Consider the following 23,898-nt stretch of genomic DNA (forward strand, 5'->3'; position numbering starts at 1 on the left):
CAGAATTGATGGGAGGAGTTTGTAAACATGAGTGCCTTGCTTACTCACTATAAAGAAATCTTCCACTCATTACTAATTTGCATTATAGAAATCAAGCAATTAAAGTCGAGTCGGCTGTGAATATGACCTGGTTGTTTGTTTGTATCAAGGTTTGATTATACTAATCATTATTCATTTGCCCGGAGCAAGTAAGATGTCACATCATGCTGGTTAACCTAGTAACTCATGCACAGCTTAATTTAGCGCATTGACTTTATGACTTTTTGGGCATCTATTTATTTTTCTTCTCATGGGTTTGGGATGTTAAATACTGCTCTGACACTGACAAAATGCAAATACAGCGTAGTTGTAGTTTTTCTAAATTTGTCTAGAAAATTTTATTATGAAGTGTCTTGTATATATGATTAATCACAATTAAAGTCAATGGTGGGAAGTAATGAAGGTCATATTCTTCATTACTGTACCCAAGTAGATTTTTCCACATACTGTACTGTACTGTATGTACTTGACTTGAGTATTTATTTTTCTTACCACTTTTTACCTTTAATCCCTAAATTTACTTTGTTATTCTGTACTGTTTTTTTTTTTTTTTTTTTACTAAGTAAAGGAATCAATCAGTACTTCTGATTTTACAAAAAAAAAAATAAAAAATTAACACAAGTATCTGTACTTCTATATAAGTACAGTGTGTGAGTGCTTTTGCCAGCTCTTATTAAAGACTTGCAGGAAAGAAACCATACCGATACAAATCTCAAAAGTATTTATTCGTCTCTTTTGTTGACACCAACTATTTAAAAAAAACGTGTTAACTAAAACAAAAAAACATTCATATTGAAAGTAGAAAACGTGTATATTTGAATACAAAAATATATAAATGTGATATACAACTCATATACAAGAGCATGTTTTAAATGGGGACATTGCAAATTTAAACTACTGCCAGACAGACCGAGAAAAGCATTACGTCATGTTGTTGTAATACATCTTGCAATGAGGGCCTCTGCTGGTGGAAAAATAATGCTGAAATGTTGAGCTCACAGACAGAGAATCATAAGATGACCTCATCACAACGTGTCAGCAGCTTCTACCGCCGCTAGAGGTCGCCATTCTTGCATGTTCTGCTGCAAGAATGACGTGCTGGTAGACTGGCAGCCGCAATCACAAATACTGGCGTTTAGGAGGTAATGAAACACTTAACAATCGTAACACAAAGTACATTTTGAATATTTCAAAAATATACTATACAATGTGCATTCTTGCAAACACAAAGAAGATTTTTTTTTTTTAAATATTATTGATCATCAATGATCACCAGGATGCTCTGATCAGCTAAAACAGTCTTAAGGCCTGAAGAAATCTGGCGAATTGCGATTAACTGTAAGACAGAAGATGGTCATAAAGGATGGTTATGGATCTAGTGTACAGACAACAACGCAGCCATACAGCTTAAATAAAGGAGGTTAATGTATTCTTTCATGTTTCCATCATTCATTTGTTTTGCCCTCCCAAAAAACAACTGTCCTTTCCACTTGCATAGGTTCCAAGGATGCTCAAGCAGAGCGCAGTACACGCATGCCTACAATCTGCTTTTTCCTCTTTTCAGATGAAAGTCAGCTGGAACCCTCACCTGAGCGATTATACTGCCGCTTTGGGTATGTTCAGAGGTATTTTTCGATCCTGATCAATTGTAAATGTTTTTAAAGCTTTGCTGCAGCGGTCCACTTTCTCCCAAACCAAAGTTGCCTCTCGAATAAATTTCATCCACTTGTCACAAAGTAGACCAAGTAAAGTAGACTCGTTCCAACTGATGTATTCAACGTAGCATGAGTATTAGTACAAAACTGACCAATTCGGCACAGTGGACGACTGGTTAGCACATCATCATACAAACAAACAACCATTCGCACTCACATCCACACCTACGGGCAATTTAGAGTCTCCAATTCATGCATGAAAACCTATGCAGGCACGTGGAGAACATGCAAACTCCACACAGGCGGAGTGAACCCTGGTTCTCAGAACTGTGAGGCTGACGCTCTAACCAGTAGGCCACCGTGCCGCCTGGTGCTGATCCATATAAAGGTATTGATCCAGGAACTGTTTTTCACTTTTGTTGCCATTATTGGATTGGGTATTTTGACCACAGATTCTCCATAAATCAAGAATTAATCTTAATGTCAAATCAGTGATATACAGAAAAATTAGGTGCTGCACCAAATTACAATGATTAGTCCACATTCTACCATTGGCCCTTCTACTCGTTTTGTGCATGCAAAGATTTAAAGTGGAACACAGTGAATGATTGTTTTTTCCACTAGTGTGGCATCATAGCTGTAGTAAATAAACAACTAAATAGCTTAACGATGAGACTGGTATAGAACGTATTCTGATCTTTATATGTGATTACATGAAAGAGTGAATAATGCTTCACATACTACACGTTCAAACACACTGAAGTGGAATCGTGCAAATCTTTTCTTTTGACACGAAAAAGGCCCTCTTAGGATTTTAGGTTACACCATGAAGTGCATGTGTCCCTCTGCGCCCGTCACGATAACATCCATCCAGATACGCATGGCCTCAGGGGACGGGGCCACCATGTAGTAGACCCGATCATGAGTCTTCACACTAAAGGTCAGCGAGGGGTTGGGACTCTTGGATGGAGATGGAAAGAATTAAAAGGAGAGAGGGTGAGAGCTAAAATGGCAATAGTGAAACAAAGACAAACAAAAATAGTACAGCATATAATCATCTTACTTTGTGTGCATTCTTCAAATGGTCATAGTACACCTCCTCTATTGCCTGGAAGTAAATGACTCCTTTCATCTTGGTCTCATGTTTGTCTGTGGTGGGTTGGGGGAAAAACAACAACAATATTAGCCTTCAAAGTATGCCAGAGTTTGATGTTTCGATTTGGAAGATGAGTTACTCACCTGCGTAGTAAGTGAGCGTCCTGCGATTCTGGTCAAACACAAACCAGCGCTTCTTCCAAGTCTTTATTTTCCCTCCCATTTTTACGAGGAAGCCTCTGCACGTTTTGTCCGTGATGGCCAGATGGAAGCAAGCGTCTGGATTGTGTCCCGCTGCCTCAATGTGGCAGTGAAGGTCAAAGTCGTCTTTCCTTACAGGCAAGTAGCGTGTCAGGAGTCGGGACTATGAGGGCAAAATAAAGCAGGGTTGGGCCAGTATGTCCAATATTGATTCTGGCCAACTGAGCATTTACATGATCAAGAGTCCTGTAATTTTTGTTGCATTATTGTAGCTTTTTTTCTTCTTCATTAAAATTGCTTATTAAATGCATTTAATCATTTGTGTCTGTTTTTTTTTCATATATCTTAATGAGTTGATTCATTTATTGTCAATAATAACATACAAATATTAGTCAAATAAACAATTTTACATACAAATTTAACATATTTATAGATTATATTTTTCAATGAGCTGATCTGTTAATTGTAATTCAATGAATTATAAATAATACAATGTAAACGTTTTCAGAAAAACAACATTTCAGAAGAGGCTCATACCATTTCAAATATACAAACATTCTGTAGACATCATTTTGACACATTTTTCTTTTTTTCAAATTCTAAATTCAGACTACAAAATTCAGAAAAATGCGAACAGGAGCAGTTTTTCCATGAAAAACAGGGGATAGGTAACCCCCCCCCCCCCGACGCCCACCACCACCACCCACCCCCCACGCAAAAAAAATCTAATCCGCGAATAGGGGAATTTGCAAATGCTGAACGACAAATATGCAGCGGTCCATTGTATTTTAGATACACTATTTTTTCAAGTTTTATCGACTAATTAACCTGGACCATCTGCCCATTTCAAAAGTTAAATATGGGCCTTAAGCCCAAGGTTTGCCCGTGACCCCGATCTGAAGACATCCAATAAAAGAGCTTTTCAAAAGTATGCCGTTTTAAGTGCACAATGCTCAATTTTGATAAGATAGACAGATTTTAGCATTGTGCTTGTAGTTTGCAGTGGTGTAGAAATCTACCGTTTCATACTGAGAGATAATTCTAAGATTTTGCCTCACTTACAATGTAACCAAAGCATCATTATTACCTCTTGTGTCAGTCACCTCTTGCTTTCGATCTCATTATATGTGTGCAATTGTACAGTAGTTAATGTCTGATTTTCAAATGTTCGTGATGGCAATGATGAAATACCTGAGATCTTTGTTTCTCCCTGAGCTTCACCTCCCTCTCCACAAGTTTCTGTCTCCTGTTGGTCTCCTCCTGCAGACGTTTCTCCAGTTCCTCCCTCCGTCTTCGCTCCTCCTCCAAAGCATGCCGGCGTATTTCCATCTCACGTTCCTGCGTGTGCCGCATCATATTTTTCAGAATCACCATCACACACAACACACATATAAGGTACACTTATATTAGGTACATCAGCACAATCTAGTAAGATCCAATATAACAAGAGCGATATTTAAAAAGAATAATTGGCCCTTACAAAAATAATAATGCTAAACTGTTTTTTTTTTACACTGTCAGAGAGTTTTAATCTTATTACTTTTGGTTGTATTACGTCATAGTAAAAACAAGAGAGGGGAAAATATTGAAAATATTTAATTATGATGCAGTGCAAAAACAATCACAACTATAAACTTGTATTAAATTTGTCACATGATGTTTTAATTTAAAATTGTATATAAATGTGAATGTTACAAGATATCACAAATATTTTAGATTTAGATATCACAATACCTTTTTGCGTTGTCATTATCAACAGAAAGCTAAGATTTAAATGTTTTTCTTTAAATATGTTTAACTCCTCAGCATAGTGTATGTTGAATTGGTTTTAGTATGGTTCATAAACACAAGTTGGAGTGGTTCTCCTCTTCCTTCCATTTTTTTCTGTATGTGGGCCTCTGTAGAAAATGTTTAGAAATCACTGCTCTAAATATTCCATAGGTATGAATGGTTATTCATCTATATGTGCCCTGTGATTGGCTGGTGACCAGTCCAGGGTGCTCACTGCTCTAGTTTATCTGCCGTGACCCTAATTAGGACACATGCTATAGAAAATGGATGAATAGATGGAGTTTGTGCATTGGATATCATGACATTGTGCAGGTGTACCTAATATCATGGCCGCTGGGTGTACGTTTGTCAATGACGGGTGCACATTACCCTGTGCTCAAGCAGCCTTAGCTTTTCCACCTGGGCCTCTCGAAGTAAACGCTCCATCTCCTCAAGCTTTGCCATGTTGGTCATACTGGCACTGACAGGAAAGAGAAAATACAGGAATTTGATTGGTTTGGATGACATCATCCCAATCATCACATAGTCGAAACAACCCACGACATCCAACCTGGAGATGTTATCTGGGGAGCATGCTGAGAAGCTGGTCTCCATGCTGTCAGAGCTGTCCACGCTGACTGTGTCGGAGGCTTGGCTGGTGTCCGGGTAGGACAAAGAGTCCAAGAAAACGTTCGGCTCAGAGAGCATCCGGCTACAAAAATCACTTTTTCTTTGTCGGGTGTGTACGCCGTCATTCATCTGTGTGTGGCTGTTGCCTGCTGACACAACAGGATGCATACTGTATAAGCGACTTTGGGTGTCCTGAAAAACGCTACATACTGTAAGTGTCATTGGATCCTATCACAGCTGTCTTCAGGTACACCCTGAACTAGTCGCCAGCAAATCGCAGGGCACATATAAACGAACAACCATTCGCGCACACAGTCACATCTTAGGGCAATTTAGAGTCTCCGATCAACCTATCATGCATGCTTTTTGGGATGTGGGAGGAAACCGGAGTGCCCGGAGAAAACCCGCGCAGGGACGGGGAGAACATTTTCTCCAGGCACTCCGGTTTCCTCCCACATCCCAAAAACATTCATGAATTGGAGACTCTAAATTGCCCGTAGGTGTGACTGTGAGTGCAGATGGTTGTTTGTTTGTATGTGCCCTGCGATTGGCTGGCACCCAGTTCAGGGTGTACCCCGCCTCCTGCCCGATGACAGCTGGGATAGGCTCCAGCACGCCCGCGACCCTAGTGAGGAAAAGCGGCTCAGAAAATGGATGGATGGATGGATTATTATTATTATTATTATTATTATTATTATTATTATTATTATTATATAAGAGAAAAAACCTAAACGCTACACATTTTAGTAGCATATGAAAGCAATACCATTTCTCAACACATTCCACTTAAACTGTGCCCTTTGTGCTATTTTTTTCCCCTCAAACTTAGAATTTCCAATGGAACATTGCTGCATGTGAATTTTATTTATTAATGTGCAAACCTGTAAAGGTGCATACAAAAAAAAAATATATTCTGTAAATAATGAACACTACAGTAAGATGCGAGCCCTACGACAAATCGCTTAAAAAACTTAATTGACTCCGCCTTAAAACTTTATTTTTTTTATTGGATATATTAACAGTGTAAACAGTAACTACCACAAAGTACAATCCAAAACCCCCTTTATTTTTAGTAAACCACATCTTACTATATTACGAGGGCTATCAAAATTACAGTAAAATATTAACTCTTAAATAAATTGTACAAAATTGCATTAATCGTGTATTAACTGAGATTAACCACACAATTTATTTTGAGCATTTAAGCTCCTTTACCTTAACTGCGGATGGATATCTGAAAATCTGAAGATTTATTACATGACTTTCACTCGTTCTGTTTAACAATTATTATCAGTGACATTAAAATTATTTCATTTGAATGAATTACAATTGATATTTAGTCAATTTTCCAATGATTCGTGACATAGGTTATTACAGTAATATCACACAACCTGAGATAGAAAGCAGGCCATATGTTTGTGTTGTTTATTAGATGGAACTATGACTCACTTTTTGGCGGACGGCTAGTGTTCAAGTCTCGAGGGGCAAAGCTGAAGCCTTGTGGGATGACGCTGCCACAGCTGGAGCTTTGTGACAGAGGCAGATGGGTCTGTGGAGAGGGGTGGGGGGGAGCAAAATGCATGCTGGTCATGGCAAGGCACCGCAGCATTCATACAAATGCAAGCATCTGTCTAGCATTGGATTCATCAGGATTCCTGTTTGGCTGGATCACTCTGTAAACACATCCAGAAATGGAAATCCCCACTCCTTTGTAGCTTAATGATAATTATTATCAATAATAAATAGAATGTACAAGTCTAAATGTTATTGGGTAATGTCCTTTTCGGGCAGATCTAAAACATTGTAATGATTAATAAGCAATAAACTTCAATAACCTTGGGTGGAAGGGTGCGTCCCAGAGATCGGCCATATGGAGTGACAAGGTGCTGGCTCCTCTTAGGAGTTCCGTTGTCGCTCAGATGGACCGAGTTTTCCTTGCCGCTTCTTCTTCTTTCCATTGCGGCGTGTATGTGCTACAGCAGAAATGCATCGTCGTAGACAACCTTGGTGTAACCCCTCTGACATCTCATGAATGAAAGCACAACTGAATGCCATTCCCACAGCAGCGATGTAACCTGAATTTAATGTAAATCAGTACATGCTGTAGTCTATCACTAATCTATCACTAACCTACCCTAGTGTTGTAGTAAATAAGTAATATTTACAGTACATACACGTTGTCCAAAAGTCACTATAGACTTCCTTTTTTTCTATTTTGTTTCAAGTATCGTTCGAACAGATGTGAGGCCACGAGCATTTGACTGCTTAGACTTTGCAATTTTTGTAAGCATATCATATCGCAGCGGAAAGCTTCAAACGGAAGATTATGATGATTAACAACCTGAAGTCAGTTGAGCGAAAGGTTCATCACTCTCTGAAGCATTCGCTGAATCGAGGTTTCACGGATGCGAAGTTACAGCGCAGCTCTCTGGATAGACTTTCCCTGATTTTACACAAATGTCTGCTGTTGGAGTTTTGTGTTTTCATCAGTGGCAGTAGTAGCAGGCTTTACACTGTCCGCATTGTTTTTCAAGAACAGATCCTGTTTTTAGAAACTTGCCATGGATATCGTAAATTGCAGCATGCATTGGAGCAGTGTGATAGCCATACAACTTTTCAAACTGGCGCTGAACTGCAGTTGAGGGCAGAAAAACTTCTTGCCAGGGGGTAATTTTGCAACACTGCTCCAATGTCAATTGGGGAGTCAAAGCAAAATGATGTCAAATACGGATGCACTTGCATCTGTTTGAATGACACCTGAAAAGAAATGTAAAAAAATTAAGAGTATTGTGAGTTTTGGGATAATCTATGTTTGAATGAAAAGCACTTCTCACCTACAAATAATGAATTTTCTATAGCGTTTGTCCTCATTAAGGTGAGCTGGAGCCGATCCCAGCTGACTTTGGGCTGGACTGGCTGCGAGTCAATCGTAGGGCCATAAATGTAAAATAATCAAATTATTGTGCCACGTGACAACGTATTCTGACTACCTCGTCACCTCGAAACATCATTTGTCGGTACCGTAAACCGAGGACCACTAGGTGACCTTGTGGTGAAGTTGGTAACCTTGTTTTTGCTCAAAACATGGCAATATTAAAGATGATGAGTTTGTTGATATACTAGGTAGGTGCACTTTTTAGTCACCAATCAACCACAGAGCACAAATAGGCAGACAACTATTCACACTCACATTCACACCTATGGATAATTTAGTCTTCAGTGAACCTCACATGCATGTTTTTGAAAAGTGGGAGGAAGACAGATTACCCAGACAAGCACAGGGAAAACATGTTAACTCCCCATGAAGAACAGAGCTGAGATTCGAACCCTGAAACTGAGAACATTGAGTCAGACGTGCTAACCACTATTCCACCATGCTGCCCCAAACGCATCCAGTCATGCCTTTATAGATGTTGCTTCGTGCACTGAGAACAGAAACAAGCCTTCCCCAAAGTTTTTCCACAAAACATAAGCATAATATTGTTTTTGATGATTTGAATGAAGATTCAGTGGAAACTGAACCTAGCCCCTGATTGATTCATTAAGTGAGAAGAGGTGTGTCTCAGTACCAAGTGTATTGTTATAACTGACACCCACCTCTTTGATGGCTCCATTGCTGTTAGCCAAGTTCTGCTTCTCAGACAGCTCTGCATATTTTCCTTCCAAAGCCGCCAGCTTGTCTCTCTCCTGCGGTTGTCAGGATGACATCTTCAGTGATGGCAACCGATTCATCGACCTCGGCCAGCTTTTGCTGAACGTCTTACCTTCTGCAGCATGATGAGCAGATTATTTTTTTCCCTCTGAAAGTCTTCTCTTTCCTGCTGGGACTGTAAAGTAATCTGCGAGGACTGTTTCCTGAGCGTTGCAAGTCTCTCCTGCAAGAATGAAGACAACAGCAGAATGTAACTTTAAATAGGTGCCACGAGGTTTTACGTGGGAGTGTAAAAACTTCTCACACGAAGAAATATTCGATGTGTGTTAGCTCCGTGACCCTATAGTGCTGCATATTTGACATCACAATTAAATTCTAGTGTCATATCTCGAAATATAATTGGAAAATAACCAACCAACCAACCAATGTTTGCGCCCTCTTGCTGTTATCACCTTAATCAAACTGGACATATTTTGGAAAACTGACTTTTGAATGTTTGCATAGAAATTGTTTTGTGTTGGAGTGCCTGTCCACCCATCAAGTGTGAAATTTAATAACAGTAAATCTGTAGTTATCTTCATATTTACGAAAAAACGTATGTCTTTGACAAAGCTGTTCTACGAACACACATGAGCTTCTCTGCCTCTGACATGATCAACTAGGCTGGGGGAACATCCTGAGTCACTTTCAAGCAACTGCCAGACTCCACTGTCTTAAACACTAGCATGCGGAGGTGCTAGCACACAAAAATCCCCACAACTCCAATAGGTGCAACCTCGCAGATTATCATGACAAAGGGTCAAAAGGTAAGCAGCGCTGCATAGGGTTTTGTTGGACGCACAGATGGGCGTTGAATAACATCATTAGCTTCTGGTAAGCAGCACATACATAGAATGCCATTGACGGCTTTAGAAGTCAAATATCCATGTTAACTGGGAATGCTGGCAGTGAATGAGTTAATTGGAAATTTGTGGATGCCATTGGGGAGATTATTTGTGTTTGCAATATATGAACTTCTGCGTCCATGAGTGAAAATGCCTTAATTGTCTTTACAGGTGCTCACTTTCTGGGCTCTAAACCTGAAAGTAGATGCCATAACGCGTCTACTCTCGGTTCTGCCCTCGGTCGTCATGGTGACAAAAGCAAGGCTCCCCATTGGCCCAGCTGTCTATATAACAATAGCAAGTCACAGACAATTGTCTCCATTTAAATCCAAATACTTTTATTATCAGTAAGTCATGCTTATTATTGCTGCTATTGTTGTGTTTTGAACAGTTATTTTTCTTTTCATTGAGATGTATGTTAAACGTTACACAAATGACAACAAGCTACAATTTAGAAAATTAATTTAGAAATTTAGAACAATTTAGAAATTAAAAATGAAGACATATTTATGTTTTAGTGATATGTGTGCTGTATATTATATTGTGCATATGATATGTACCTTGCGTGTGATAGCGAGACGCTGACAGTCAGCAATTTCTCTCAGTAACTGATTCAGATTTTCCTTCTCCTCATCCTGATGAATCTCTCTCTCGAATTTCTGAAACTCCAATTCTTCCAAAGTTTTTGCTTGCTCCTCTGCTTCCTATGACAGACAGGACATAGATAGGGACCAAATATTGATGTACACACTAATTAAATGAATCTGTCAGGTGGTAGATTCTTTCTATGGTCCGAATCAGTGGATGAGTTTGTAAACGGTTCCTTTCTGGGCGATTAAATTCTGAGCAAACGCAAATCTCCTCACATTATTTCATCAGCCTCTTCTCTTATTGGTCAGTGCAACAGCGCAAGAATACAAACATGTAGAAGGTCTTCACTTTTCGTACTTTGCATAGTGCGGACTTCCTAATTGCATGTATGCTTAATTACAGTACTCAGTTTCAACTGTAGTTACGTTACCATCATATTACATAGTGATAGGTGTGCCAAAAGTCATTCTGGACAGTTGTATGCTTCCAACTTTGTAGGAACATTTGGGGAAATGCACTTTTAAGAAGCCAGATCATCTGCCTATTTATTATATTCAGAAAGCTCAACACTGAACTTAAAATCTTCAAAATCACAAGTTTTAACATATTTTACCTGTGCTTTCTCAGTGTGGCTAATCTTCTCAGTACTGTGAATATTTCCCTTCAGCTGGTCCAAAAGGTCCTTTTCTTTTTTCAATTGAGCCATCTCTGATTCTTGCTCCCCTTCCAGCAAAGCACACTCCACCTCCATCTGCAGGAAATGGTACAGTATATTAAAACAAGAAAGAAATGAATTGGGGAGAAGAATTTGGGTTGGTAACTATGGTTAAAGTAGTTAGTGGTGGCTTTGTGCAAGCGCCATTTATTTGCAATCTGGACACACCTTCTGCTCTGTAGGGAATCTCCAGCAGTCTCAAATAACATCATATAGTGAGTTGTTAGATTTGTTGCGCATCGCTTAAAAAATGAAGAAAGAAAAAACGTTTCTCAAGGTGTTGCAAAAGTTGCTAAATGACAAAGTCACTAAGGCTGGCAACACTAAGTAGCCACTTGTTTTGTTCATGCCGTAGCAGCGCAGTGGTTGTCATGGTAACAACTCTGCATTTGCATGCAACAGAACCGCCTCCACAAAACGAAGTGATTTGAACCAGAATGTATCAAGTGGATATTGAGTGTGATGCAATTCTTTATCCTTTGTGTATTTGACAGGACAATGTCAATTAATATATCTAGAAGACACCTGAGAACTGTTTTAAATGTTTTGAAATATATTTTTGCCATTTGACAAAAGAAAGACTATTTTCATAAGTGTGAAAGTAAACAATGGAATTCCATATTCTCTGTTGTCAAGGTTGCTGTTGTTTTATTATTATTCTATTTATTTGTTTTTCTTTTTCTTTTTCCTTTTTATTTTCACAGGCGGCACGGTGGAAGACTGGTTAGAGCGTCTGCCTCACAGTTCTGAGGTGCGGGGTTCAATCCCCGGCCCCACCTGTGAGGCGTTTGCATGCTCTCCCGTGCCTGCGTGGGTTTTCTCGGGGGACTCCGGTTTCCTCCCAAATCCCCAAAACATGCATGGTAGGTTAATTGACAACTCTAAATTAACCGTAGGTGTGAATGTGAGTGCGAATGCTTGTTTGTTTGTATGTGCCCTGCGATTGGCTGGCAACCAGTTCAGGGTGTACCCCGCCTCCTGCCCGATGATAGCTGGGATAGGCTCTAGCAGTCCCGCGACCCTAGTGAGGAGAAGTGGCTCAGAAAATGGATGGATGGATGGATTATTTTCACACATTTTAGATCAGTTTGCATGGTGAAAAGACACATGCATGCTGTAGGGATCTTGTCCTCTTGTCCCTCTGTTTGCTGTTCCGGACTCTGTGGGGGCTGGACTTTTTTTCACTTCTTCCTGATCTCGGGGTGGGCGGGAAACACTGGGGCGACCTCCTGGGGAGTAATGATGGTGTGATGGTGACTCGCCCATGCTCCGTGGGTACTGGGGCGGCGCCGGCTTGCACCCGCCAGGGTCCGCCGCTCTGGCTGCTGGTGGGAGCGGTGGGGGCCCCGTGTCGCTCCTTGGGCTTTGCATCCTCCTCTTCTCTCCGTTCCTTGCGTCCCGCTGCACATACACATATCAAAGGGTTCCTGGGGGACTGGTACGGGATCGGGAGGGTGTGGGTGTAGGATCGGCTTTCAACACGACTGTGGGGGGTGGCATTTGGTCCCTGCGGCCCCCACCGGATGGCCAGTTGTCGGGGCGCCTCAGTGAGGCCGGCGGACCGCCCTGGGTCCCTCGTTGTGGGACGTGTCGCTGCTCGGGCCTGCTTCCTCCTCTTCTCTGGGTTCCTTGCATCCCGCTGCGGTCGCCTCTTCCTCTTCCCGTCGGGGACCCGGGCGGTCCCCTGCGGGCTGTGGGGCCTGCTGTGGGGTTCTTTTCCCTGCCTGGTTTGGGGGAGGGGTGGGGGGGGGGGTCCCACCTCCCACACTCAGGGGCGGGTAGTGGGTGCTGGCGGGAGTGTGGGGGCCCAGGGTTGTTGCTGCGGGTCTGGGTGGGATGGCCCTCTTCGTCAGTGGTTGTCCGGCCTAATGGGCCCGACCTGCAGGAGCCATGCCTTTTAATCACTAACTTAGCACACCATTCACAGTATATATTTTTCTAACTAATCACATCTGGGCACATACACATATCAAAGGGTTCCTGGGGGACTGGTATGGGATCGGGACGGTCTGGGTGTCGGATTGTGTTTCAGCACATCTGTACTGTTTTCCCAGTCCGTGCCCCCTCACCCTCCGCCCTGCCTGCCCCCCTGAATTTTAAATGCATCACACACACTCCCCATGTTTTAATGCACCACATACACCCATCTCTGGGGGGCGGTGGGTCGTGGGTGGGGATGGGGTTTGGCTGTTAGGCAATAGTGCCTGGCAGCCCTGCTCCCACCCCCTCGGCTCACTGATCTCTCCAGATTTTAATTCACCACACCACTCAGGGGGGCACTGACACACGGGGTGGGGGCAATGACTGCCAGTCGGGGAGTCATTGTCAGGGCGCCTCAGTGGGGCAAGCGGACTGCCCTGGGTCCCTCTGTGTGGGACGTGTCCCGGCCGCCGGGCTGCTCTTGGGTGGACCCCTGCGCCTGATCCTGCCCCTCGATTGATTGGGTGGGGTCCTCAGCTGCGGCGGTGCGGCCACAGCAATTACAGGACACTTCTGTCATTTTACACCAAAACGGTGTAAATTCACTTGCATGTGTCCACAGGCACACACCCCTAGGACTCTTTCACTGGGTGTGGGGTCACGCACTTACTGCGTCAAATAACACATAAATATGCAAATCACTTGTGTCATTTGTGTCAAATCACTTATACTCTTGTCCTGTAGACTTTTATAATTTACATTATTAATGCCACCACACTTCAGTTGTACAGCCGGGTCCACGACCCTTGTCTTGCATGCTTCTACTCCTGTCTTTGTCTTGTTCTATCTTGTCCTGTCCTTCCCTCACAGGGTCTAGCACTACAGCCCCATGCAACACTCATATTTAATGTTTCATTGTTGTAGATAATGTAATGATTTACTTCTCTCATCCTGTTTACAATTAGTGCTTTGTCTTTTGTCTTTGATTCTCTCTCCCTTCAAGAAACTTTGTTCTGTTCGACTGATCAAGTCTGATTCTCACCCATCCATCCATTTTCTGAGCCGCTTCTCCTCACTAGGGTCGCGGGCGTGGTGGAGCCTATCTCAGTTCTCAATCAATCTCTTGATTGAGAACTTGCCCAGCTGTTCATTTCGGATACAGAAGATGAGGACTTGTGGATTTGTGGATGAGGATTGATAAAAAAATAAAGTGAGTACATTGTTAGATACTTCAGTAAAGTACAACCGAACTCAGTTTTGCTCCCGCTGCCTTTTTAAAAACCTTGTTTTAGTGTGCATGCATGCCACCGTATGTTTTAAGCTAGCGTATGTTTTACCATGCCTGAGCCCAATAATGTGGATGTGTTAAATACAGAAATAGACCCCGTAACTGAGACTACACCTTTTAATACGGTGCGCCTTATGGTCGTGAAAAAATTTTTATTGTTAAAAAATGCATCTCCTTTAATATTTTCCTGACAGTGTCAGTCAAACCAACGTATTGTTGTCTTTGTAATGGATTTTTTTTTTGGGTGATATCTCCTGCATTAGACCTTTTTTTGGGCTATTGAGTCAAGCTGTTGACAGGTATAGTTTAGTTACATAACGTTTGATGTTGTCTTCACTCATCAGCTGTGCTGTTAAGACAGGAGGAGTAATTATTTTTTTCAACACTAGTTCAAAACAAACATTTTGTGGGCATGTTTTGCACTGTGGCATCTACCTCTCTCACGGACTCCTCCATCTGGTTGTCCAGGTCTTTAATCTTCTGCTCCAGCTCCTCAATGTTGTTCACAACCTGGATCCTCTCCTCTTCAATGTGTGTTACTTCCTGCTTCAGCTGCACTCTCTCCAAAACCTGAATGCCATATAAGGGAGGTTGGTTTGGATACTCTCTCTGTCAGTCACACAAACAGCAGACATCTCATATGGATAGTTATGACCTGAGCTTAAAACAAATATCTCCATCATAACATTTCATTGCTGGGGAGCATTTTTACAACAGTGGAAAACCAAGCTAAAGTCTTGCATTAAGTGTGATGTTAAACACGTAGTCGAGTAGTATATTCCAGCACTTTTGACAGTAACAGCGGCAGATGTTTAAACTTGCTAACTGTTGGATGAATGACAACAACAACAGGATTCTTTTTGGCTTGGTGTAATGGAACTCAGCGCACTGTTGCCAGTGAAGCCAAAGTACTCCAGAATCTCCTAAGAATCACTCATATATTTATGTTATTGGTCGTTCTTAAAGCGGAATCAAAATGTGTGTACAAACAGATGTGTGACAGACACCTCTTTGGCATGTTTCATATAACAATATTTTTTTCCTCAGCAAGAATCTATAAATGTCATAGTGCAGAAAACATTGAATTGACTTGGTGTCTATTATTCATATTTCTAACATTAAAATTGTGCTTATGTGTAATCAATAGTCTCTTTTTTTTTCAAAAACCAAACATCTGGAAAAACAGCTTTGCCATGTGTATACACTCGAATTCTTCCATTCAAACATGCACACATAATAATTCTCAGTGGGATAGAGTCATTTCCTGTCCCCCCATCACCCTCCCTTTCTTTTGGAGCTGAATGGTTGAGTGCTGAAGCACAACTAGGTCTTCTTCATTAAAACCAGACACACTGCCGGGTTGTAACTGTTTTAGAGTGGAAAAAGGCTTCACTTTTACAGAAACGATAACTGGAGTGTTGAGACTGTGGAGGAGAAGGCGACCTGGCAGCTGAAATGGCACAATTTGATATATTTATTTTGCGCACAGTAAAGACCATGACCAACAAAACAACGATAATTGCAATATCAAAGCTCTGATGGACTCATATGTCATGTAATGTCTCTTTCAAAACAAACCCTTTAAACAGGAACTGATAAAAGAGATTTCTGTATAAAATAAGACTGTTGAAAGCATCGGGTTTCACTTACAACTAAGGGAGCATGAGCAAGGGATTGGCACTGCACATGTTTCGACTTTACATCAACACAAACCCATTTGGTACTAAATATTTACTGTAAAATGCCTATTAAACCTGACTCAGCTCGATTGGTTGTGTCTGAAAAGGTGATGTGCACAGGGTGATGTGTAAAAAGGGAAGCATGGGAATGGTAATTATTTGAAGTGATTGCACAAAATGTAAACAAACCAAGATAAACTTGCTCTGCGCAGCCTGATAAAGTGCATTCCACATTGGTTTTCTTTATTAGAACACACTCTTCCTTTTGACAAGTGGTGAACAAGGAAAGACTCTAAATTGCCCGTAGGCATGACTGTGAGTGCGAATGGTTGTTTGTTTCTATGTGCCCTGCGATTGGCTGGCATCCAGTTCAGGGTTTACCCCGCCTCCTGCCCGATGACAGCTGGGATAGGCTCCAGCACGCCCGCGACCCGAGTGAGGAGAAGCGGCTCGGAAAATGGATGGATGGATGGATGAACAAGGCAATAGAGATGCTCAAGTAAAAGGAGAAGTCATGCACAACAGAGAGACAGATTTCAGAAGAAGTTTGAACCGCAAACTGCAATTGATTTTATTCACATTTTAGTCTCATGTGTGTGTATGTGAGCCAACCAAAGTAACACAATTCCAATGCCTTAAACAAACTAGTCACATCAATCCTAGTTTCCAGACATAAAAGTGTGGCGGGTGGGGATGAGAATTGCCAGGCAGCTCACGATTCGATTCAGTTTGATTAGATTATGATTCAGGGGGCTATGATATGATTTGATTACAGATTAACTGTGCATCTCAAAGCATCATGAACTGAATTACATTTTTTTCCTATAATTATTTTGGTTCTTACAGTGTGACTACTTTTAAAACCATATTTTTACTTTACTTTTTTTTTAACCAAAATGGAAGAGATGGATAAATCAGGGTGTAACATTTGCCAACAAATGTTCCTCAATATTACAAAAAGCCACCAGTGGCGTTTCAATTGTGTGGATTCAAATTATTGGCAAAAAGATAAGTGTTGTTGGTAGTGATAGTAGTATTTGCGTGCATTTCTTAGAGCTACAGCCACAGGCAGACCAAACTCGTCATATTTTTAGCATAGCAGGTTTGGGGTTTGCTTCACATGATACGATTGACAGACTTAAATATGTATTCATTGTGCTATAGAGAGGAGCTAAGAGGAGGAGATGCACACACCTCTTGCCAGTCGAGTCAGTGATTTATGATGTGTCAATCTGTTTATAATCTGAGTTTTTATTTGCTCTCAACTGTACAGTACAAGCGAGAGTTATTCACACAGAAGTCTTAGTTATGCTCTTTTCTTTGGAATGATACACCTTTTTATTTATACATGGATTATAAAATTAAACTTATTTTTTGACACCTTTAGACTCAGGAGAGTCAACAGTGGCTATTAATTCACTCTCCATCCATCCATTTTCTGTTTATCCTCACTAGGATTTGAACCACAGTCTTCAGAACTGTGAGGCAGATGTGCTAACCAGTCATCCACCGTGCCACCTAAGTCATCCATCCAGCCATCCGTTTTCTTTAGCGCTTATCCTCACGAGGGTCGTGGGCTGCTGGAGCCTATCCCAGCTATCTTCGGGCGGGAGGCGGTGTACACCCTGAACCGTTCGCCAGCCAATCGCAGGGCACATAGAAACAAACAACCATTCGCCCTCACATTCACACCTATGTGCAGGTTTATATTTAGTGTGATGAATGTCATTGTGACGATCACATTGTATCGTCATTTATTTGACATGTTTCAGGTTGATGGGATACTAATCAAACCAGAGTTATATCAAGTGAACTAACTCAGTGTAAATATTTTGAGTGACTTTATACAGGATAAATTGAGTCCCAAGGTCAAAACAGGTAAGAACCCCTGGCATAGATGAAGAAATAGGAGCAATATTCTGCTATGATCTTACCAGTGGTGCCGTGACATTTTGCTCAACACTGTTAGCAAGGCAATGTCGTACATTAACAAAGATAGTAATGAAGCAAATAAGCAACAAGGCTATCACCAAACTACGATAAGATTGTCTTGGTGTGCTAGGAACGCCAGCTGACCAGGTACTAGAAATAGTATCTTGTAGTTCCTGGTATTATTTGAAAAGCAATAGTAAATATGGCCGTGTCAGGCCGAGTATGAAAATGGGCTTAAGGTAGGAAATCAATCACCTTAGCTCTGTGGTGGCTGGAAGGTGAGGGGGCGCTGGTGTTAAGGCTCAGAGCCAGTGAGTGAACTTCTCTGTAACTGTTTTGCTGATGACTGCTGACCTGGTGCTTGTCATTGAGAAGCAAATCTCGGCCTCTGGTGCCAAAGCCACTGTCTGGAGCCGTGCTGCCTGGAGAGTCGGAGAAAACTGACTCGTCTGACACCTGCAGTTTCTCCAACTCCTTATTGATCTTCTGCAGGTCAGAAACTGCTGAACCCTGAGGCTTCACCTGTGCAAACTCCGTGCACATGTTCATGATGGTTTCCAGCCGCTGGCTTTCCTGCAGACAAGATTCACAGTTTTGGTCATTTATAACATTTTTGGTTTTTGAGGTACAGTGGTGCGTTGAGATACGAGTTTAAATAGTTCCATTACCACACTCGTAACTAAAAAAAACACTTGTACTCAAATCGTCTTTCCCCATTGAAATGAATAGAAATGCCATTAATCAGTTACCCCCCCCCCCCCCCCCACAACCCCAAAAAAACCTACATTTTCATGTTAGTGTTTTTTAATAAGGAAAAATAGCACACAATAATATTGAGCTTTATAAAAACATATAGTAATAACATAATTAAATGTAATGTAATGCTGTAATCCTATTTATTGTGCTGTTCCTTCTGATGTGCCCGCTTTGGCCACTGGGAGGCCGTATAATACGGTCATGCAGACACAAATAAAGAAGAATAGTATTTCATCTACTACTACTCTAAGTGACTCAGTAAGACGCTGTAATATTAGTCCTATTTCATTAGGGATAAAGAATGTATCTCTGTGAGTTGTTGTGTTCTCTGTGTATACGTGTTGCTCTACCATTTGTTTCCAAAATATCAGTTGCTTCTAAAACTGTGACGATTGATGCTAACCATTAGCAAGTCAATGGCGTTTTGCATTTTTTTTTGTTAGCATTAAGCTAAGCAGACTTCCCCAAGGCAAAGCTATGTGATTGTTTTGAATTCACAATGTGTAATTCTCTTTGTTTCATGTTTAATTTATTTGACAGTAAATTTCAACTGGGTGTGAGATTAAACAGCTTGAAGCCTAATAAATTGTTCAATATTTGCCCAGTTGCTGCTTATTGTGAAATGAGATGAATTGAGTTCACTGCCAGTATCTCGGCAATAAACTCGTATCTTGATAAACTTGTAAGCAGGGTCACTCGCATTTTGTAAATGATCCTTGTACATTTTTACAATGTCCATAAGACTCAATAATAAACTCACCAATTTGTGTACTCTCTGCTCCCTTCGTCTCTCGTCTCTCTGGTGCTGGTGATAGTCTTGCAACTCCTCTTTGCCATTCAAAGAAGTGATGCTGCCCACTCTTTGTCCTGGACTCAGCCCTCCTTTCTCGAATGATAACCTCCGTTCTCCAAAGCTCACATCAAAGCTCGGTCCATCTATCTCAACACCTAGAGAGCTCAGGGAGGCCAGGCTGGCCCTCCTCGGAGTATTGGGCATGCTGGCTGGTACTGTCACGTCTGGTGGTTGTTCAAGTGAGGAGAGACTGCGCCGAGCCACTGCCGAGCGCTCTGCTCTGTGGAGATGAGGCGGCAGAGATAAAACAGGAGGATCTGCTGGATTGTGGAGGCGTGGTAGAGAGCGGCTGTGCATGCCCAGACTGTTGAGGGAACCCGTGGAGTATTTCCTCTGCCTGGAATCACTTATGGCTTTACCATGTGAGTAGACTCTACGGCCCAGTCGAGGGCTTGAGGGCACACTAGCTGTGCCGCTCTTGACCCTAGGAGAATGAGGTAGAGGTTCTCCATAAGAGGAGTTGAGAGAACTTCCATCTGTAGGGTGGAGCAGGCTGTCTTGCGACTGGTGGTGAGCGTTTGGGTAACGGAGGAAGCCATTCGGACTAAACTGGCGCTCACCCTGGCGAGGGGAAGGGGGCATGCTGCTGCTGGTCATGTAAGAAAAGTTTCTGGAGGAAGAGGACTGATGTTCAATGTTACTGAGGATGGAGAGTGGCCGTTTGGACTGGGGTCCGCCGGGGGAAGGCATATTGAAATACTTGCGGCTACTCTCAGCTGCCCTCAGACTGGCCTCCAGGGCACTCTTCCTGCGCTGGAGCGTCTCCATCAATTCCTGTAGCTCTGCCTTAGAGCGGGAGCTCCTGAGCAAGGTCCCACCCACCCGGCCAATTCCACTCTGCTCCATCTTCGCACAGTCTGTAGATGGGAACAAATTAACAGAGCATGTAATCCCGATACTTTTTTTGGGTCATGTCATGAAGTGAACCCGCTTTAATAAGCTGCTGTGCTGACGCAGAGGGGGAAAACCAGCGAAGAATGTGCGCTCATACACTTCCAAGCCCAACACAAACATTGGCCCTGTCGGTTGCCAAGTGTCTTCTAAAAATGGAAGAAGCCAGACTGCGTTATCTGCGAGAACACTTACCAACACATGTCTAAATGCACTACATGGGCATAAGCAGCGGGACACCTAGCCAGGAAGTAAAAATATGGACTTGGTCCCGTTTTGCAACTGTCCTGTAACTTCTTCCATTTTACAAGGAAGACTTTCTCCATGTTTCCTCCTACTTCCCAAAAAAACATGCATGGTAGGGTAATTGGCGACTCAAAATTGCCCGTACGTGTGAATGTGAGTATGAATGCTTGTTTGTTTATATGTGCCCTGAGATTGGCTGGCGACCAGTTCAGGGTGTACCCCGCCTCTCGCCCAAAGATAGCTGGGATAGGCTCAAGCACGCCCGGGACCCAAGTGAGGATAAGCGGTATGGGAAATGGATGAATGGATGGACTTTCTCCATTTTCTTTGGTCTAGTCTTCCAGGAAATTGGTTGTAACAGCTTAATTTACATTCTCTGTTTATAGTTCATCGAGTTCAAGGAAAATACCAGAACCTGATTGAATTATTAATCGAAAAAGACGTCTGTCTGTCTGTCTGTCTGTCTGTATATAGTATACTGACTTTTACTTATACAACAACTATTCAGTAGATATGCTTGCGTATGTCTTCCATTTTTGCAGGCAGGTGTTTTTCAGTGATTTGAATCTGGAATGATATAACCGTTTTCAGTGAAATTATCCCATTGAAATGGCATCATTATAATGTCATTAGTACACACAGCACTATTTGCAATCTGTATTCAAACTGTACTCTACAGCAGTCAGTATATTCTGGTTCAGTTGGGTAAAATTTTAATTGACATTGCACAAAGGAAATCCAAGCCAGATCAAGGAATACTGTTCTAAACTACACCAGGGAAAGCTGAATTAAACTGTACTGCTTCGTGGAAATATCACCTTATTCTACAAGTTGACCTGTAGGTTGAAGTCTTACCTGAGCTGTAACCTAGCGTGCTCACAGCCGCCCTTTGAGGGAGCATCCTGCTCATCTGGCTGACCTCTGCCCTTTGATTCAGTCAGAGTCAGGATTCAGCTATGCTTTGCTGCCAGATAAGAAAAATACAAGTCAGCATGCAGACTTGAGGCAGGATTGTGTAACAAATTTTGTTGCATGTGAAGAGATGAACTATGAAGCATAGAATGCATTATTTTCAGCAAACAATTTGGAGAAAAGTGAATACATTTTCTTCCCTAACTTCATAAAGTTTTCTTCCCTAACTTCATAAAGGATATAAAGATACATTTCACGCCTTTTTCCCCCTGCTACTATTTCATGCAAATTTAAAGAGAAGAAAGATCTGATTCATTGAATAATATATGTATTTAGTGAGACATAAGAGGGATTTCTAAAGTCAGACTGTACTGTTTCCAGAGTCTACTAGCAGACACGCACACACGCACACACACAGTAATAGGAGAGATGGTTGATGTGAGACTTTGTGGTCCTGCTGTCTGGAGAGCGGGCCTACAGGAAGTAACGTATCCTTTTACACACTCACACAATCAATCAGCATGAGTTCATTCTTAAGACCCCACCGCTGAAAAAAGAGGTGGGCCTCATGTCAGGAGTGAGAGATTTTACGGCATCACCCAGACTACAGGCTGGCAGGCTAATGAGTTAACACACAAGCAAATGTAAACAGTATACGGAATGAACGAATTTCATTAAACGTCCGGTACAACATGAAGATTCATTGCGCAAGGTCTGAACTCCAAATAAACGACAGTGGTTTAAAAGTTATTGTAAGCATTACTTTCTGTTCATTCCAAAACATTTAAACAGTTGTTTAAAAATGCAGAGTTTACTTAAAATATAATTTTTTGTCAACCCACAGACTAAAACTCAGTTCGTGTGAAGGATGAAGAGAGCTGATCTACCAAGAAGTAATAATTTAACTAAAACCTTATCTTAATACTGATGATGCTCACGTGCATACATACACACTTTTTTTTCTTTTTTTTTTTTTTTTAAAGCCAATGTTATTTCCCAAAAGTGTTAAGGCAATGGAAATGAACAATTGTGAGGGGGAAAAATTTTCTTGAAAGCTGTAGAACACACTTGGCACAATTTCACAAAGTTCAACAAAAACATTTAAGCATTTAGATTTTTAAATACCAGTAATATTCTTATATGGAAAAGTATGTACGGTACCTGCATTTAAAATAATCAGGCCATGCATCTCTTTGAGCATCTTTGTGTCATCTTATGTGAGCTGACCTTCCACCAGAAAAGCGCCTCCCCTCACCTTAGTTGACATAGTTGCTGTTTCTGTTGGGTGGAGGTGAAATCGTCGTCCCTGCACAGAGGCAGCAGCAGAGTAAAACCCCAAAGTCTTCCCGTGACAAAGGATCAGACAGGAGACCCTTCCCACCTCCCCGGAGAGGGGAGGGGGAGAGAAGAGGAGTTGCAGGCTCATCGTTATTTTGCAGCATCTCGCACCACTGCTGCCCTCTAAGGTGTTTAAATGCATTACAGGAGCAAGAAGTGAGGGGACCGGAGTCTGAAAAAATTAATAATAATAACAACACAAATGTTCGGGGAAATAAATTTTTAATGTATTGTATAATGCTTTTCCCAAAATGCAAGAATAATAAAAAGTGCAATCAATTGAATTCCACTTTATTTCGGTGATTCGTGTACAGTATTTAATTCAAAAAGTGCACACAGCAACTGTCAAGAAGACGTGGTCTTTTTTTTCTTTCCGAAATGTGTACTGTAGTAGCAAAAGATGGAAAATACAATGTTAAAACTTACACATAAAAAAATAACTCACCAGTCTCTGTTAAACAAGACTAAGCCAGAGTACGCGTTTGGGTATCAAACTATGTGGAATTGTTGTTTTTCCACAGTACGTGGAGGCAGGGGCTGCCCTTGGCTGCCTCATAAAGAGAGAAAACTTCACTCCCCCTGATGTCCAACTAAGCAGATGGAGAGTAAAAAAAAGTAAAATATACTTTGCTTGTGTATTGTGACATGGGAAAAAATAAACGATTGCTTTTATCTGTAAAAAAAAACAAAAACAAAAAAAAAACAACTTCATAGCAACTGTTGTTAAGAGAGATAAAATGTAAAAACGGGAAAAGAAAAAGAGCCAGTTTGAGAAAACCTTACATAAGAAAAATCCCCCAGTTGTCCCGGAACTACAGCTTCAATGACATCATGGGGAGGGGGCTTTGGAG

At 41.6% G+C, this 23,898-nt stretch overlaps 1 protein-coding gene across 6 annotated transcripts; it reads right to left on the reverse strand.

The window, feature by feature from the left end:
• Positions 1-786: 786 nt before the first annotated feature.
• On the reverse strand, positions 787-23,039 carry LOC133416328 (pleckstrin homology-like domain family B member 2). Of its 6 annotated transcripts, none has more exons than XM_061703168.1 (17): positions 22,965-23,039; positions 21,653-21,761; positions 19,568-20,517; positions 18,406-18,624; positions 14,876-15,010; positions 11,131-11,268; positions 10,487-10,630; positions 9,155-9,265; positions 8,988-9,077; positions 7,226-7,363; positions 6,840-6,939; positions 5,332-5,539; positions 5,151-5,241; positions 4,182-4,328; positions 2,934-3,153; positions 2,758-2,843; positions 787-2,654 (listed from the first exon to the last, which is right to left on the reverse strand). In XM_061703168.1, the coding sequence occupies exons 2-17, from the start codon at positions 21,705-21,707 to the stop codon at positions 2,514-2,516; spliced, it is 2,973 nt and encodes a 990-aa protein (XP_061559152.1). In that variant the 5' UTR covers positions 21,708-21,761; positions 22,965-23,039; the 3' UTR covers positions 787-2,513. The 6 variants fall into 6 exon arrangements, with proteins under 6 accessions (XP_061559152.1, XP_061559150.1, XP_061559147.1 ...); XM_061703166.1 differs by having other exon boundaries at positions 5,332-5,536; positions 18,307-18,624; XM_061703163.1 differs by having other exon boundaries at positions 18,307-18,624.
• Between the last annotated feature and the right edge of the window lie 859 nt (positions 23,040-23,898).

Source organism: Phycodurus eques, chromosome 17 (assembly GCF_024500275.1).
Source record: "Phycodurus eques isolate BA_2022a chromosome 17, UOR_Pequ_1.1, whole genome shotgun sequence".
Classification (NCBI taxonomy): domain Eukaryota; kingdom Metazoa; phylum Chordata; class Actinopteri; order Syngnathiformes; family Syngnathidae; genus Phycodurus; species Phycodurus eques.

What these genes read in the sequence shown, in the direction of transcription:
- LOC133416328 (XM_061703163.1), bottom strand. Translation starts at nt 21,707, where the DNA reads ATGAGCAGGATGCTCCCTCAAAGGGCGGCTGTGAGCACGCTAGGTTAC. An exon ending in CCAGCCACCACAGAGCTAAG is followed by an intron (nt 15,011 to 18,306) that starts GTGATTGATTTC and finishes TATGGCATTCAG; the next exon opens with GTTTTGGAGAGAGTGCAGCT. An exon ending in GCCACACTGAGAAAGCACAG is followed by an intron (nt 10,631 to 11,130) that starts GTAAAATATGTT and finishes TGTCTGTCATAG; the next exon opens with GAAGCAGAGGAGCAAGCAAA.